Genomic DNA, 12,786 nt, shown 5'->3' on the forward strand with positions numbered 1-12,786 from the left:
TCCCAGCCACTTGCTCTTTCTCTCACTGAATTTTAAAAACCAAACTCTGGATCTTAAATTCAGCTTCTATGTATTATCATAGAATCATTGAGGCTGGAAAAGACCTCTAAGATCATCGAGTCCAACCATCGACCCAACACCACCATGCCCACTAAACCATGTCCCTAAGTGCCTCATCTACTCGTCTTTTAAATACCTCCAGGGATGGGGACTCAACCACTTCCCTGGGCAGCCTGTTCCAATGTTTAACCACTCTTTCAGTAAAGAAATTTTTCCTCACGTCCAATCTAAACCTCCCCTGGCGCAACTTGAGGCCATTTCCTCTCGTCCTATCGCTTGTTACTTGGGAGAAGAGACCAACACCCACCCCGCTACAACCTCCTTTCAGGTAGTTGTAGAGAGCAATGAGGTCTCCCCTCAGCCTCCTTTTCTCCAGGCTAAACAACCCCAGTTCCCTCAGCCGCTCCTCAGAAGACTTGTGCTCCAGACCCCTCACCAGCCTCGTTGCCCTTCTCTGGACACGCTCCAGCACCTCAACGTCCTTCTTGTAGTGAGGGGCCCAAAACTGAACACAGTATTCGAGGTGCGGCCTCACCAGGGCCGAGTACAGGGGCACGATCACTTCCCTACTCCTGCTGGCCACACTAGTTCTGATACAGGCCAGGAGGCCATTGGCCTTCTTGGCCACCTGGGCACACTGCTGGCTCATATTCAGCCAGCTGCTGACCAACACCCCCAGGTCCTTTTCCGCCAGGCAGCTTTCCAGCCACTCTTCCCCAAGCCTGTAGCGCTGCATGGGGTTGTTGTGACCCAAGTGCAGGACCCGGCACTTGGCCTTGTTGAACCTCATACAGTTGGCCTCGGCCCATCGATCCAGCCTGTCCAGGTCCCTCTGCAGAGCCTTCCTACCCTCGAGCAGATCAACACTCCCGCCCAACTTGGTGTCGTCTGCAAACTTACTGAGGGTGCACTCATCCCCTCATATTGCTGTACTGCAATTAATCAGCAGCAGCAGCCGCCACCTAAAAAAAATTAATTACATCTAGTCTTTGTGTTTTTGAAATAAAAGCTTGGAAATATATTTTAATGCAGCATAAAGTAGAACTGTACGGAGTTTTCTACAGATATTGTTTTCACCAGAAAGCATTGGTGGCAATGGTTAAATTGAGCAAGAAAGCTAAAAATGTATGAACCAAAGAAAAGGCACATAGGTGATCTGCGGGGAGGGGAGAGTTTGACCATGATATTTAAGGACTTCCTCTGCTTCTGGGGCTTAATGTAGGATTTTTTGCATGTTTCAGCTGAGGAATATTTCCATTTCTACTCTTAATTGGTCTGCTCATGATAATCTACATAAAAGAAAACCAATGTCCGTTTTCCTCTGAAGTCACTTCACAGTTGACACCACCTCAGGCAGCAGGAGAAGCATGGAGTGGTGTCGTGGCCTCAGCAGGCAAACGAGAGCCAAGGACTAACCGGGGAGAAAAAGCCCACTTCACTGCTCTCTGGTAAAACCATAGTTGTTGTGCACATGCTGCTTCTAGTCGTAGCTATTTCAGAGGGACACGAAGCCAAGACACTTAGCCGCCGGTCAGTATTGGGTGTGCAAACGCTAGACAAAAGCGAGCAAGATCTATGCACAATCTTGTGAACAAAATTAATTTCAAGTGGTGATCTATTACAATTTCAGCGGTTTTAGAGTTACATGTGAGGTACCTTTATACCATATAAATATTATACTGGGACGAAGAATTCACAATGAGTATGTCTTTCTTGGCTGCAATGCTCTGGCAGTAATGTAAGATGGGAGACTGGTTTTCGTGGCTACACAAAGTACTTGTGCTTAATTAAATCCACAGCTTGGATTTACAGAGAGCAAAGCGAAGAGCCTCTCGGGCCACAACTGGTAGCCTTCATGATAATGTCACTCCTGTTACAAGTCTGCTGCTTGTTTTGCTGCAGAAATCAACATTATAACTCCAAGTCCTTATTTCCAAGAGGTGAAGGAGTTAATTACAGATGAGCACTTTGGCATGGTCACGAATGGAGGGGAATGCAGCCCTGACTGCAGGGGTTAAGCAGCATCATTGTAGGAAATGGGCACAATGCCATTCCCGTCAGTCCAAACAGCAGTTTGTGGGCTTTATGTGGAAAATGGCACCTCCTGAAATATAACAAATATTCAAAATTATAGATGAGATTAAATGACTAACCATAACGGTGAATCTTTCAAAGATGTTTTTACAGCCTCAAGCATGAGGATATTGATCTTTTGAAATGCTGCAGGCAGTGTAGAGCGATACTTGCCAGTGTGCCAACCCTGAATCATCGATGTGCATTTACATGCTGTTTAGTTACGTGGAGGAACAGGTATGGTTGTATTCGGTAAATGTTTTGCAAAGGAACATAAATTCATCATTTTTAATGTTAAATTTAGGTAAGCCATGAGCTCGAGGCTTGCTAGGAAAAGAGCTGCTGGGTGGCTTTGAAGTTCTTCAGGAACTTTAAAATATTCCAATCCATATGTTCAAGAAAAAAATTGTTCTTCAGGCTAGCTTTCAAAGTTGAAAGAACATGTGCCACGAGTGATGAGGAGAGAAGGGAAACTTCAGTTGACAGAGTAGACTAAGAGGATTGTGGGGATGTTCAGAGCGTGGCTGAGAACTGGTTGAGGATGGAGACAAAGCCACTTTAGGAAATGAATGGGGAGTAAAGCCGAGGAAGCCAGCAATCAGTGGCACAACAGTGAGTATTCCTTCTGAGATATTTACTTATCTAAAATGCATCATATGGAATTAGCAATGCCTGCTAACTAGTAATAACAGGATTAAAGACCTTTTCATGGTTCAGTCATAAAACAAGTAGTTCTTAATCCTGTACTTTAACTGGCAATGATGGCTTTAAATGAAAGTTTTTCATTGCAGAGACTAGACACTGCGGGTATCTTCACCATTAAACAATACAAATGGCCTGAAAAGGGGGAGAGAAGCAAAAATGAAACTTGTGAGCTTCAAAACTGAATTAGATTGAGCTCATTTAATTAAAGAAGTTTAAATAAAATAGAATCATTTGATCAAGTAGGCTTTTTTGGTAATCTCCTGAAAGTGGTTGTTTATATAAGAAGAGGTCATCAACTGAAAGAAATTGCTCCTTACTAAGCAATAGTCAATAGAGTGATTCCCACTACTTACACTGTTTGTAATTTAGTCTGATAGGAATATTTTTAGTTCGCTTAAATAGCAAGTAGTTGGCTAAATTATTTTGTTTTTCTTGGTTAAGCAATTAACCATGCCTTGTTATTACTTGTATTTGTTTCTTTTACCTTAGGAAAAAAAGTACATTTTTACTGTGGAAATATACATTGACAGGGAGTGTTTGTCGATACTGTTTCAAAAGCTTGATAAGTCCAGCTTTCTCTAATCCTTGCTTTCTCTTGGTGTTAATGCTGGGTCATACATCAGCGTCCCATAAATTCTCAACTGTACCAAATATTATTTATAAAACTATAAATGTAATTACTGGTCAGTACATTTTGGATTATTCAAACTGGATCAACTATTTTTACTTCAGTTTTGAATTTCTGACCATAAAGAATTTTGTTCCAAGTCACCCTTGATTCCCAGTGATGGTTAAAATCATTGCATTGCTCACGGTATGAAAAAACTCAGCTTTATTGCTTTATGCAGCAGAAATCATGAGGTGGCTGCTGTTAAAAATCAAGAAATGCCATTAGTTTGGGGACTCGTAGGGAAATCTATTTCAGATGGTAATTTAGGAGCAAAGAGAGCAGCAGTAATAGTGATAATAATACTTTGCTCTCTGGTTAGTATTTTCCCATAAGTCATTTATCATAAAAGTATAAAAGAATGATAAATGACTAGGCTTTTAAAATAGTCTTTGGTGGAAATATATTTACTTCATGTTAGCAGTCCCTAAGACTCTGTATATCAGTGTACGTTGATGAAATCATGGTACAAAAATTTCTATTGTGTGTTGCTTCCCTAGTGCTGTTAGCTGCATTTTCTTAGTGTGAATCAAGTTGGGTGCATAATATTGATACTAAGTTGATTCCATTGTTAAGCTGTTCAAGCACATATGTAGCCATTGTAGTTTAACGATAAAGGAAAGAAAAAGGCTACAACTCTGAGACGATTATAGCTGAAATAAGAGTCTAGTCACAGACATTGACAACTCAGGAAAATGAGGTATGCAGGAGTACAGACAAAAAGGATTAAGAGCATTATTACACGAAATGCCAGTAGCTGTGGTTCTGCTTTTTATACCCGTCTGTAGCTTTTGGTTTGTTAGTATCTAATGTTTGTTTCTTATTAACCCAGACTGGGAAAGATAGTGCCAATGAAGAAGTTTGGGACAACACGTACCTAAATTACATGCAGCAAAGTGCTTGAAGGTCTCCTGGCTGATAAGAGAAAGGCAGACATACAGCCCGTTGTGGCATACGTCTGAATACATAACAATTTCCATGTCATAAACCTTCCTCATCATCACTGTATTTGTCTCCTGCCCTTTTTGCCATCCCCATACTCCTCCAAAGTATTTTATTACTCTTTTTTTTCTTCTTTTTTCTTTTTTGGTTTTGGGGGTTTTTTGCCTTTATCTTTCTTTTATTGCACTTTGTCATGGAGCCTGGAGCTCAGTCTCACAAAATGAGTGAACTTGAAATCCTTTGCGACAAAGTGATCGGGGAAAGAAAAGCAGACAAGGGTGAGAAGTGGCAGTGAAGGAGGAAAGGACTGTCTGTCTAGTCTGTTACTCGCAGGAAAAGGAGGAGGAGCCTAGACTTGAAAAGAAAGGGCAGTCATATAGCACATGAGGTAAAAGGTCTGTGTGTCAGAGTCAGAAATAGTGTCAGCAAGCTGAGAAAAGTTAACGGCAGTCTGCTATTTATTTTTGCTTTTCCAGTATGTTCTCACACCATGACATAAAGCTGTAACTTGCATTTATGATGTATGTACTGTGCTGTATGTACTTGCAGAAGTGTGTCTAATTTCACAGCTAGAAAAACAGATAATTTTATTAGATAGAATGGATTAATGGAAAATTTCTTTATCTATTCAACTGTTACAAAACTTGTCTCCAGTATGATTCTGAGGAATGTAATAATATTTCTTAAAGTGAGTAGAAACATTTGAACTGGGAAGACAATTTCAAAGGAAGAATTTTGCTTGGCATAAGTATTAAAAGTTTGCTTAGTTTGTCCAAATTGATAATAAAAGGAAATATGAAGCCAATGTTGGTGAAAACTCATGCTGAATTATTCTGTAGACTGTTCTGAGCCTGAGGAAATGATGTGTTCGTTGCTGAACATTCATTTATAGCTACCAAAATGTTTTTTTTTTTCTCCTCATCCCTCTTACCTCATCCAGATTTATATTTTTGAAAATAACATCTACTATCAGCCTGATGTAAAGAGTAGCTCATTGCGCCTGACATCTTCGGGAAAAGAAGGAATTATTTTTAATGGAATTGCAGACTGGTTATATGAAGGTAAGCCGGACAAATATATCTATTTATTAAAACAGATAAGAGGTTCTTGTACAGACCCAACAGCACAAATCTGTTCATTTCAGAAAATGCTATCTAAGGTTGTTTTTGCTTCTTTGCCTTCTCATTTTCTTGCAAGATTGCCTTTGTATCTGTTCATGCTTGGTATTGACTGCTCGTTTGCATATAACAATATTTTCTGAGAAAGAGGAATTTATTTTCAACCAGAATGTATCAAATATATTATGAACACTAGGTAGTATGTAAAAAATGCTATAGTAGTGAAATCTTGATGTGGGATTTTACTACCAACTTCAGTGGGGCTGGCATTTCAAATAGAGCTGCTCAAATAAAACTAAACACCCTGTATGTTTTGCTTATCTGGATAACTCCATTCATAGCTTTGGAGCTATTCTGGGTTTACAACGCAAGAGAGGAGGGAAAGGACTCAGTTTGTTGCTTGTGTGAACAACAGTGCCAATCTATTTACAGTTAAAATATCCTAATAGAAGAAGGCACAGAAGGATCGTAGCGTAGAAGCAGAATTGGCTATGTTTTCTTTTTTACTGCTGGATACACAGCGAAAGGTGATCAAAGATGATACTGCCTGGTGCCTCACTTTTTTTTTTTTTTTTTTTTTTTTTATCAGTGTCTCTCCTTCAGCCTTAGTGGTGTGGTGGTTGGTGTGCTGTGTGTTAGCATGACTCATGGGAGACTCCAGCCTCTCAAGCCAGGCAGTAACATTGTGCTTGACTTTAAGAACATGACTGAATCCAATTTGAGTGTTTTGACAAGATCTAAAAGTCTCATACTGTTACCTCAACAGTGGCTGTTACTTTTGCTTAAATCAACTGGGCTAGACTCCTGGAAAACTTGCTGTTGCTGGCAAGTAGTGCCAAAATGGAGTGTAGGACAGCTCAGTCTGTGATATGCTCTGGCTTCTGAAGCCGTCTTCTGCGTAGTACCACAGAATGTTTCTCTCTGCACCCAAAGTGCTTTTAACATAATAATAAATAGAAAAAAAAAATGGGAGCAGATTATCCAGCTTGGTACAAGAGCTTAAAATTAATACACATTTCAGTTATTCTTTCTATGGGACTCAGGAATTTTATAGATAAATAGCTCAGTGTTAAATACTCAGTTACCTGAAGTATATAACTTCTCATATGTAGAGTTTTGCATAGCAGAGTGTTTTTTAGGAATGGTGTTACACCATACAGCAAGGAACTTCAATATGGCCCTTAGAAATGGTCTGTCTATACCTCTTGGCATTTCAGTAGCTATGAGCGGATAGCTCACATTGGGATTTTTTAAAATCTCTGCCCAAGTAAACTCTGAAATTAGAATGGTATTTTGCATCCCTTAGCCATATAAATGCCTGTGTCTGATAATTACCCACTTCAAGGTTTCTATTAATGTTTTGAAATGTTTTAATATGGCAGCATATTTCAAAACTTAAGGACAGAGGACATCTTTGGAATGGAATATAGTTTTACATGCACTTCATATTCTTCAAATCTAACATGACTACGTGCAAATTGAAGAATTTAAGCATATATAGCTCACTGAAGTTGATACAGTATATAAAGTTTTTGCTAAAACAAAGTGAAGTTATTAAGAGTCACAGTCATGGATGCAACAAGGCAATTCTAGCTCCAATTCTGTGGGCATTTTGAGGACACCTATTCAGAAGAGGGCAGCCTGTGTTTCTCTTCTCTTTGGGGTGCAGCTGGGTGCAGCATGGAGCTGCAGTGAACGACATGTAATGAACGATCATTATACAGCTCTACTCCACAGAACAAAATGTAGTATGAGATTCTTTAAAAAACATTCCTTCCTAGTCTGCAAACGATCATGAGGATATCATAGGATAATTCAGGCTGGAAGGGATCACAAAAGGTTACCTAGTGCAAGTGCCCAGTTCTGGTATTTGCCAGGCGTTTTATTTGAGCTGTCTGGAAGGGATGGAGCAGACCCAGTCTAAGAATTATACAGATAGAAGTTCAAGACATATTTTAATGGAAGAAATGTGGAGGGTTTTATATGATTTGGACCTCTGCATTCATGAGATCTACATTTAAGAACTAAAGAGAATCAAAGCTAATCTCTTTTATTTGAAACATGCCAATATGCTTTTTTAAATTTATTTTATATTTCAGCTTACCTATGTAACTCAGTATCTGAAAGAGGTTGATGTGGATTTTTTGTAACTTCATTTGTTTTAAAGATCAAGAAAGCTGTTGATAAAACAAATGACTATTCCTTTAAGCTGCAAATATTTCATGATGAACAGAAAAAGAAAATGGGATAACTTGAAAAGAACAGGAGCAGCTAGCACAATAATGGCAATGATGCTTGTCTGAGGTTATGCTCCTGCTTCTCTGTGTGTGCCCATCATTACTACAGACACATTTTATTAATTAATATTTGAGGACTGAAAAGTTTTAAAGCTTCACAGAGCTTCGTTAGCTGACACCAAAACACAGACCTCTTCATATGTTCTGTGAGTGATTTTTGCCTGTGAACACATGGATACATAAGTCTCATACCTGGCTGATTTTCAAAAAGGCTACGAGCCTGCTTGTTCTTTTTTGAAAAGGAAGCCAGGTGTATTCATCCAAATATCTTACCCCTCCACATCGATTACCACCCCAGTTTGTTCTTCTTATTCCCTGTCTCTACAGCTATACACATACCTTTGTCATGAGAAGGAAAAGCAAAAGGTGTCTAGTCTGGGACTAGAAAGTTTCTGAAATGGTGTGGGAGGTGTTACGCATCCCAAAGCCTTCCTCCTGATGTGCATCCTAAAGCCTTCCTTAAGTGATTTTGCCCATTCTTTTCCAAGTTTTTTAATCCCTGGTCCAAATAGCTGTTGCATTTCCTGACTTACAGAGAACTCTTTGGGTTCCCAGGGATGCAGGCAGGCAGTGGGCTCTTCTCCACAATATACGTAATTAAAGTCAGGGTAAAAGGGAATTCTGTCTGTACATGTTGGAGGACCACAGTCCGTGTCTGTTGGGATGAATGAATATACCGCTTCTTTCCCATTAACCATTGTTTAACTTAGAGCGGTCCTCTACTTTCGGTGGTGTTTTTAATAGCATCAGAAGTGAGCAGGCTGAATATCGTCCAAATGAAGTTAAGAGATTTTCAGTTGAATTGAGAACTGTTCCTCCTTTTGACCTCATTTGTTTTCTTTTATCATTTGCATGAGTTTGTTATTAGCATTTTACCTTACAAAGCATTTGGGAATAGCTTTTCTTTGTGTGAATAACCTTGTTTGAATGCAAACAGTAATATTTTAAAACAAACACAATTGTGATTTTTGCTATCTGATATTCACCATTCATTTGCTGCTGTTCTCCTGTGTAAAAGGTTTTAGTTATCCAGGGAGAGAAGCATGACCCAGAATATATGACTTTTAATATAGGTCCCAGCTTCATCGCACCTAACCTTAGATAATTCAACCCATTAAGATGCTTAAAAACTTTCAGAATCTGATTAGCATCTTGGAGAGTCTCCACTGACAATTTAAGTAGTTTTGTAGGTAGGCTTTTAAATTAGGTATGCAGTCAGGCCTTTGTTCCCATTAGTATACTATTCTCAATTAGTTTTCCAGCCAAATTCTTCAAATTAAAATACAAAATGCTCACCAAACAAGTCAACATATCAAATACATAATGAAAAAAATCTAAGTCTTTTCACAAGTGGAAGACAGAAGGCCTGTACAGGGTAAATTTGGAATACGTCAGGAGCTGCTTTACTGGGATTCCAGGAGTTTGGGTGCTGCTTCTGTGGTTGTTTCTGTTTTGTTTTCTTTCGAATATGAAATACAATGACAATAAATGTAAGAAAACATTGCATGACGTTTTTGAGAATTGCTTTCATTTGGAAATCAAATAAAGTTTGGATAAAAATAAAAAGTGTTTGGACTTTCAAAAAGTTACATTACAGAAAAACTGGCCTTTCCAAGAATTAAAGCTGACCATTAGACTGAGACAAGAAAGTCAAAGTATTGCATTCCAAAAATGATTACATGAATATCACTGCGTGAGGATCTACATGTTACTAGGTGCCACAGCTCAGAGAAATTTGATATAGTAAAGTTGTATATTAAAAGAAAAAAAATAGATTGACAATCCTAAAAAAATCTGTCTATTAAAATGGTCCAATTCATTTAAAAATTAATTAAACACATCTAATGGAATGCAATAGAACTAAACATGTGGCAGGTTTAAACATCCTCTTCCTAAGATGATCTATCACGTCAATGAAAGTATTCATTTGAGGACAATGGTTAAAGTTTGGTCTTTCAATATGCCTTGTTATCCAAACATTCAACCCAGGATAATGTGAAATTACTGAAATTACAACAGACGCATTTCAGGTAGGCACGGAAAGAACAATTGGTGCCAACTGAATGAGCTGGAAACTATGTGATAGTCATTTTTATGGACCCTAAGGAAATGTGGTTTTGCAGAGGAACTTCTTCATTCTCACGTTGCCCACTGGTGGTCTCCAGACGGTGAAAGACTGGCGTTCCTGACCATAAATGACTCTCTGGTACCGAACATGGTTATTCCCCGGTTTACTGGAGGTCTATATCCAAAAGGAAAGCAGTATCCATATCCTAAGGTAAGATGAGTGTGAGTGCAGCCCGCACCTCCTCTTCCTTGTTCAGTGATAGTATTCAACCATATGGAAGGAGTGTTTCTAGACAGTAACAGAGGCTGATTTTGTTCATGTTGCTTTTCAGGAAATATTAACTACATTTCTTTCAATAGACTGTAACACCTTTTGCTGGAAAGAAACTATCGGGTGAGGGAGCAGCAGACTAATTCGTAGTAATTTCATCATTGATATATGGCTTGGAAAAATCAATCCACCACTTCTGAGAGAAGGGTAGTATGTTTGAAGAACTGCACAGAAGAAAAGATACTGTCACAACTGCACTGGAGTCATACACGCTGTGTGCAGAGCGCAGGGCATGTTCCATTGCAGTTATATAGATCTTAGTAAATTATGCTGTTATTAGTAAATGTGACAGACTGGCCTGGAATAAGATAAGCCCCAGTGAAATCTTTTCCTGGCCATCAAAATGAGAAAAAAAAAATGTATAAAAAATAGAGCTATCGCTGAGTTTCAGAAGATTTAGAGAAGGATTTTTTAGATTCGTGTTGGAAAGTGAAAGAACAACCCAGGCAGGGATAATGTCTGAAATCGCTCCTCATTTTGGGGGGATTTCCTGAGTAGGAGCCTCCCTAGCCGTCGTTTTTGTGCTGAGCTCCAGCACTGGTATTATCTTCCAACTTACCAGTTTGTCCATCCCTTGCGTGCAATTTCAAAGTGTCGGAGTTCCTTTCTGACGGGATGTATAGGTCCGTGTACGTGGTACTCCTTTGACATTTCAAGGGAAGTTCATTGAGAGCTTTAGAAAACACAACTGTTACCCTATTCCTGCTAACCGTTTTTTGGTGATGACCCTTTATTCTTGATGGGTGGACAGTTAGACTGTACCAGGTAGTATGAAACAGTAATATGCATGATATAAATATCATGTATTTGTGCTATGAAATAATACTCTAAAATAATGAAGTAACAGTATTGTCAGAGGTAGTTTACATATTTGCATTGGGAAAAGGCCTTGAGTGACAGAGCAAAGAAAAAAATAAGGAATATTTTTAAAAGTCAGCTTTGTAAACAAGAAATGAGTAATTCTATTTCATTAGCAATTCAGCATAAAAGTGATACACAATACTACTTCAGCAATCTTATTAATGAAAAAACATTATCTTTATTTAATGTCTCCATTTAATGCCAATTTAGCTACCCGTTAAACATCATTAATTGGTAATGAAGCTTGTGGTATAGCAACAGAGATGAAAAAAAAGGTTTGGTCTTTATTGTAGAATGAAAACATCAGAGAAAATTATATCTATGATTAAAAAATAAAATGAAACCCACATGTGTTTGTGAATACTGGAATATGTGTGTCTGTATGTCATACGCACAGACTGTATTCTTAAAAAAAAACATGAAAAAGGAAGTTTAATTTTTGTTAAATACATTGAGAACAAAGTAGGATTTCAATGTAAAGAGTTCTTGCACTATTGAACAAATGTTTTGGGTATTATACAAAATTTATGCTATTTAAATTGTCATGAGGAGACCCTGAGTGGTAGAGGAGTTGAGGCTGTTCACTGTTGAGGGAGAGATGTGGATGTGCTACTTTTCTACTTGGGTAGAAAAACCACCTTCATCTGCCCAAGTCCACTGCAGGCTGCAGGAGCGCTCGGTGTTCGCCCCACTGACCACAGCACCTCCCCAGCTGCAGGGACAGACCTTGTATCGAGCTAGAAGCCACTGCTGTAGAGCTGTAGCTCAGACGTATCTACGCAGCAGAGTAGGGCACACCGTGGCTATTTGTAGCAGAGACAGTACGTTGGGGCAGTACAGCCCTGAACGGAGACCAGCTCAGGCTGGAAGCCCACGTTGGGCGGTGCCGTGCCACAGACGCCTCTGCCGCATCCAGAGCAGGGCTGGTGATGGCAGAGCTGGCGTCGTGCTGTTCTTCCGCGCTCCAAGTTCAGGGGCTAGCACAGATCTGGCCATGCCCACTGTGAAGGCGTGCTTTAGAGCGTCTCTCTACAACTCATACTCATGCTGGATGGTAATCACTCATGGCAGCCCTCCCAGTGAGAGTACGTGGATACCACTATGCAGTCAATGTAGGGTTCAAAGGATACAAGGAGACTGCAGTTGTGTCCTAAGGACTTGATCTTTCAGTGGTTTTCTTCCACAGTTTTGCATTTGTGTAAGCTGTGTTCATGCAAAGGATGCCTTTGAAAGACCACATTTCTTTTGAGGCAAATGCAAAAGTTTTTATGGGGGAAAAAAAAAAAATTCCAGGAGTCTAATTAAATCCATTTTCAAAACTTTTTTTAGCACTAGTAAAAAACCACAAATACCATTTTCTTGTCCCCCATACCACTCAGACTATATTTTGAGATAAGTCCAATTTCTAAAGGGAATTTGTGGGTGTATTTCAGCCAAGCTATTTTGCATTTCTAAATACCCCTGTGAAGAGCCAGATATACAACTTTGTAGTTTATTATGATTAAATCTGTAGAATCAGTGATTTTACCTTGTCCTTCCAATATTAAACAGGAGTCAGCCCCCACTGAGAAACAGACTTTTCATCCCACATATCCCAAGGGCGCTATATAGTGTGTGTGACTCCTGTGATTTACATGAAAAAGAAGCTTGAATATGATATGGCTA

The 12,786-nt window shown here is 39.2% G+C and overlaps 1 protein-coding gene across 1 annotated transcript in view; it reads left to right on the forward strand.

Moving 5' to 3' along the window:
• The window catches only part of DPP10 (dipeptidyl peptidase like 10), a 259,024-nt gene that overhangs the window by 190,803 nt on the left and 55,435 nt on the right, over positions 1-12,786 (forward strand). Inside the window, exons 7-8 of the mRNA XM_009290973.2 lie at positions 5,388-5,508; positions 9,986-10,140. Coding sequence (XP_009289248.1) covers positions 5,388-5,508; positions 9,986-10,140 — 276 coding nt within the window. The remainder of the gene's footprint in view (positions 1-5,387; positions 5,509-9,985; positions 10,141-12,786) is intronic.

Source organism: Aptenodytes forsteri, unplaced genomic scaffold (genome assembly GCF_000699145.1).
Source record: "Aptenodytes forsteri isolate BGI_AS27 unplaced genomic scaffold, ASM69914v1 Scaffold29, whole genome shotgun sequence".
Taxonomy (NCBI): domain Eukaryota; kingdom Metazoa; phylum Chordata; class Aves; order Sphenisciformes; family Spheniscidae; genus Aptenodytes; species Aptenodytes forsteri.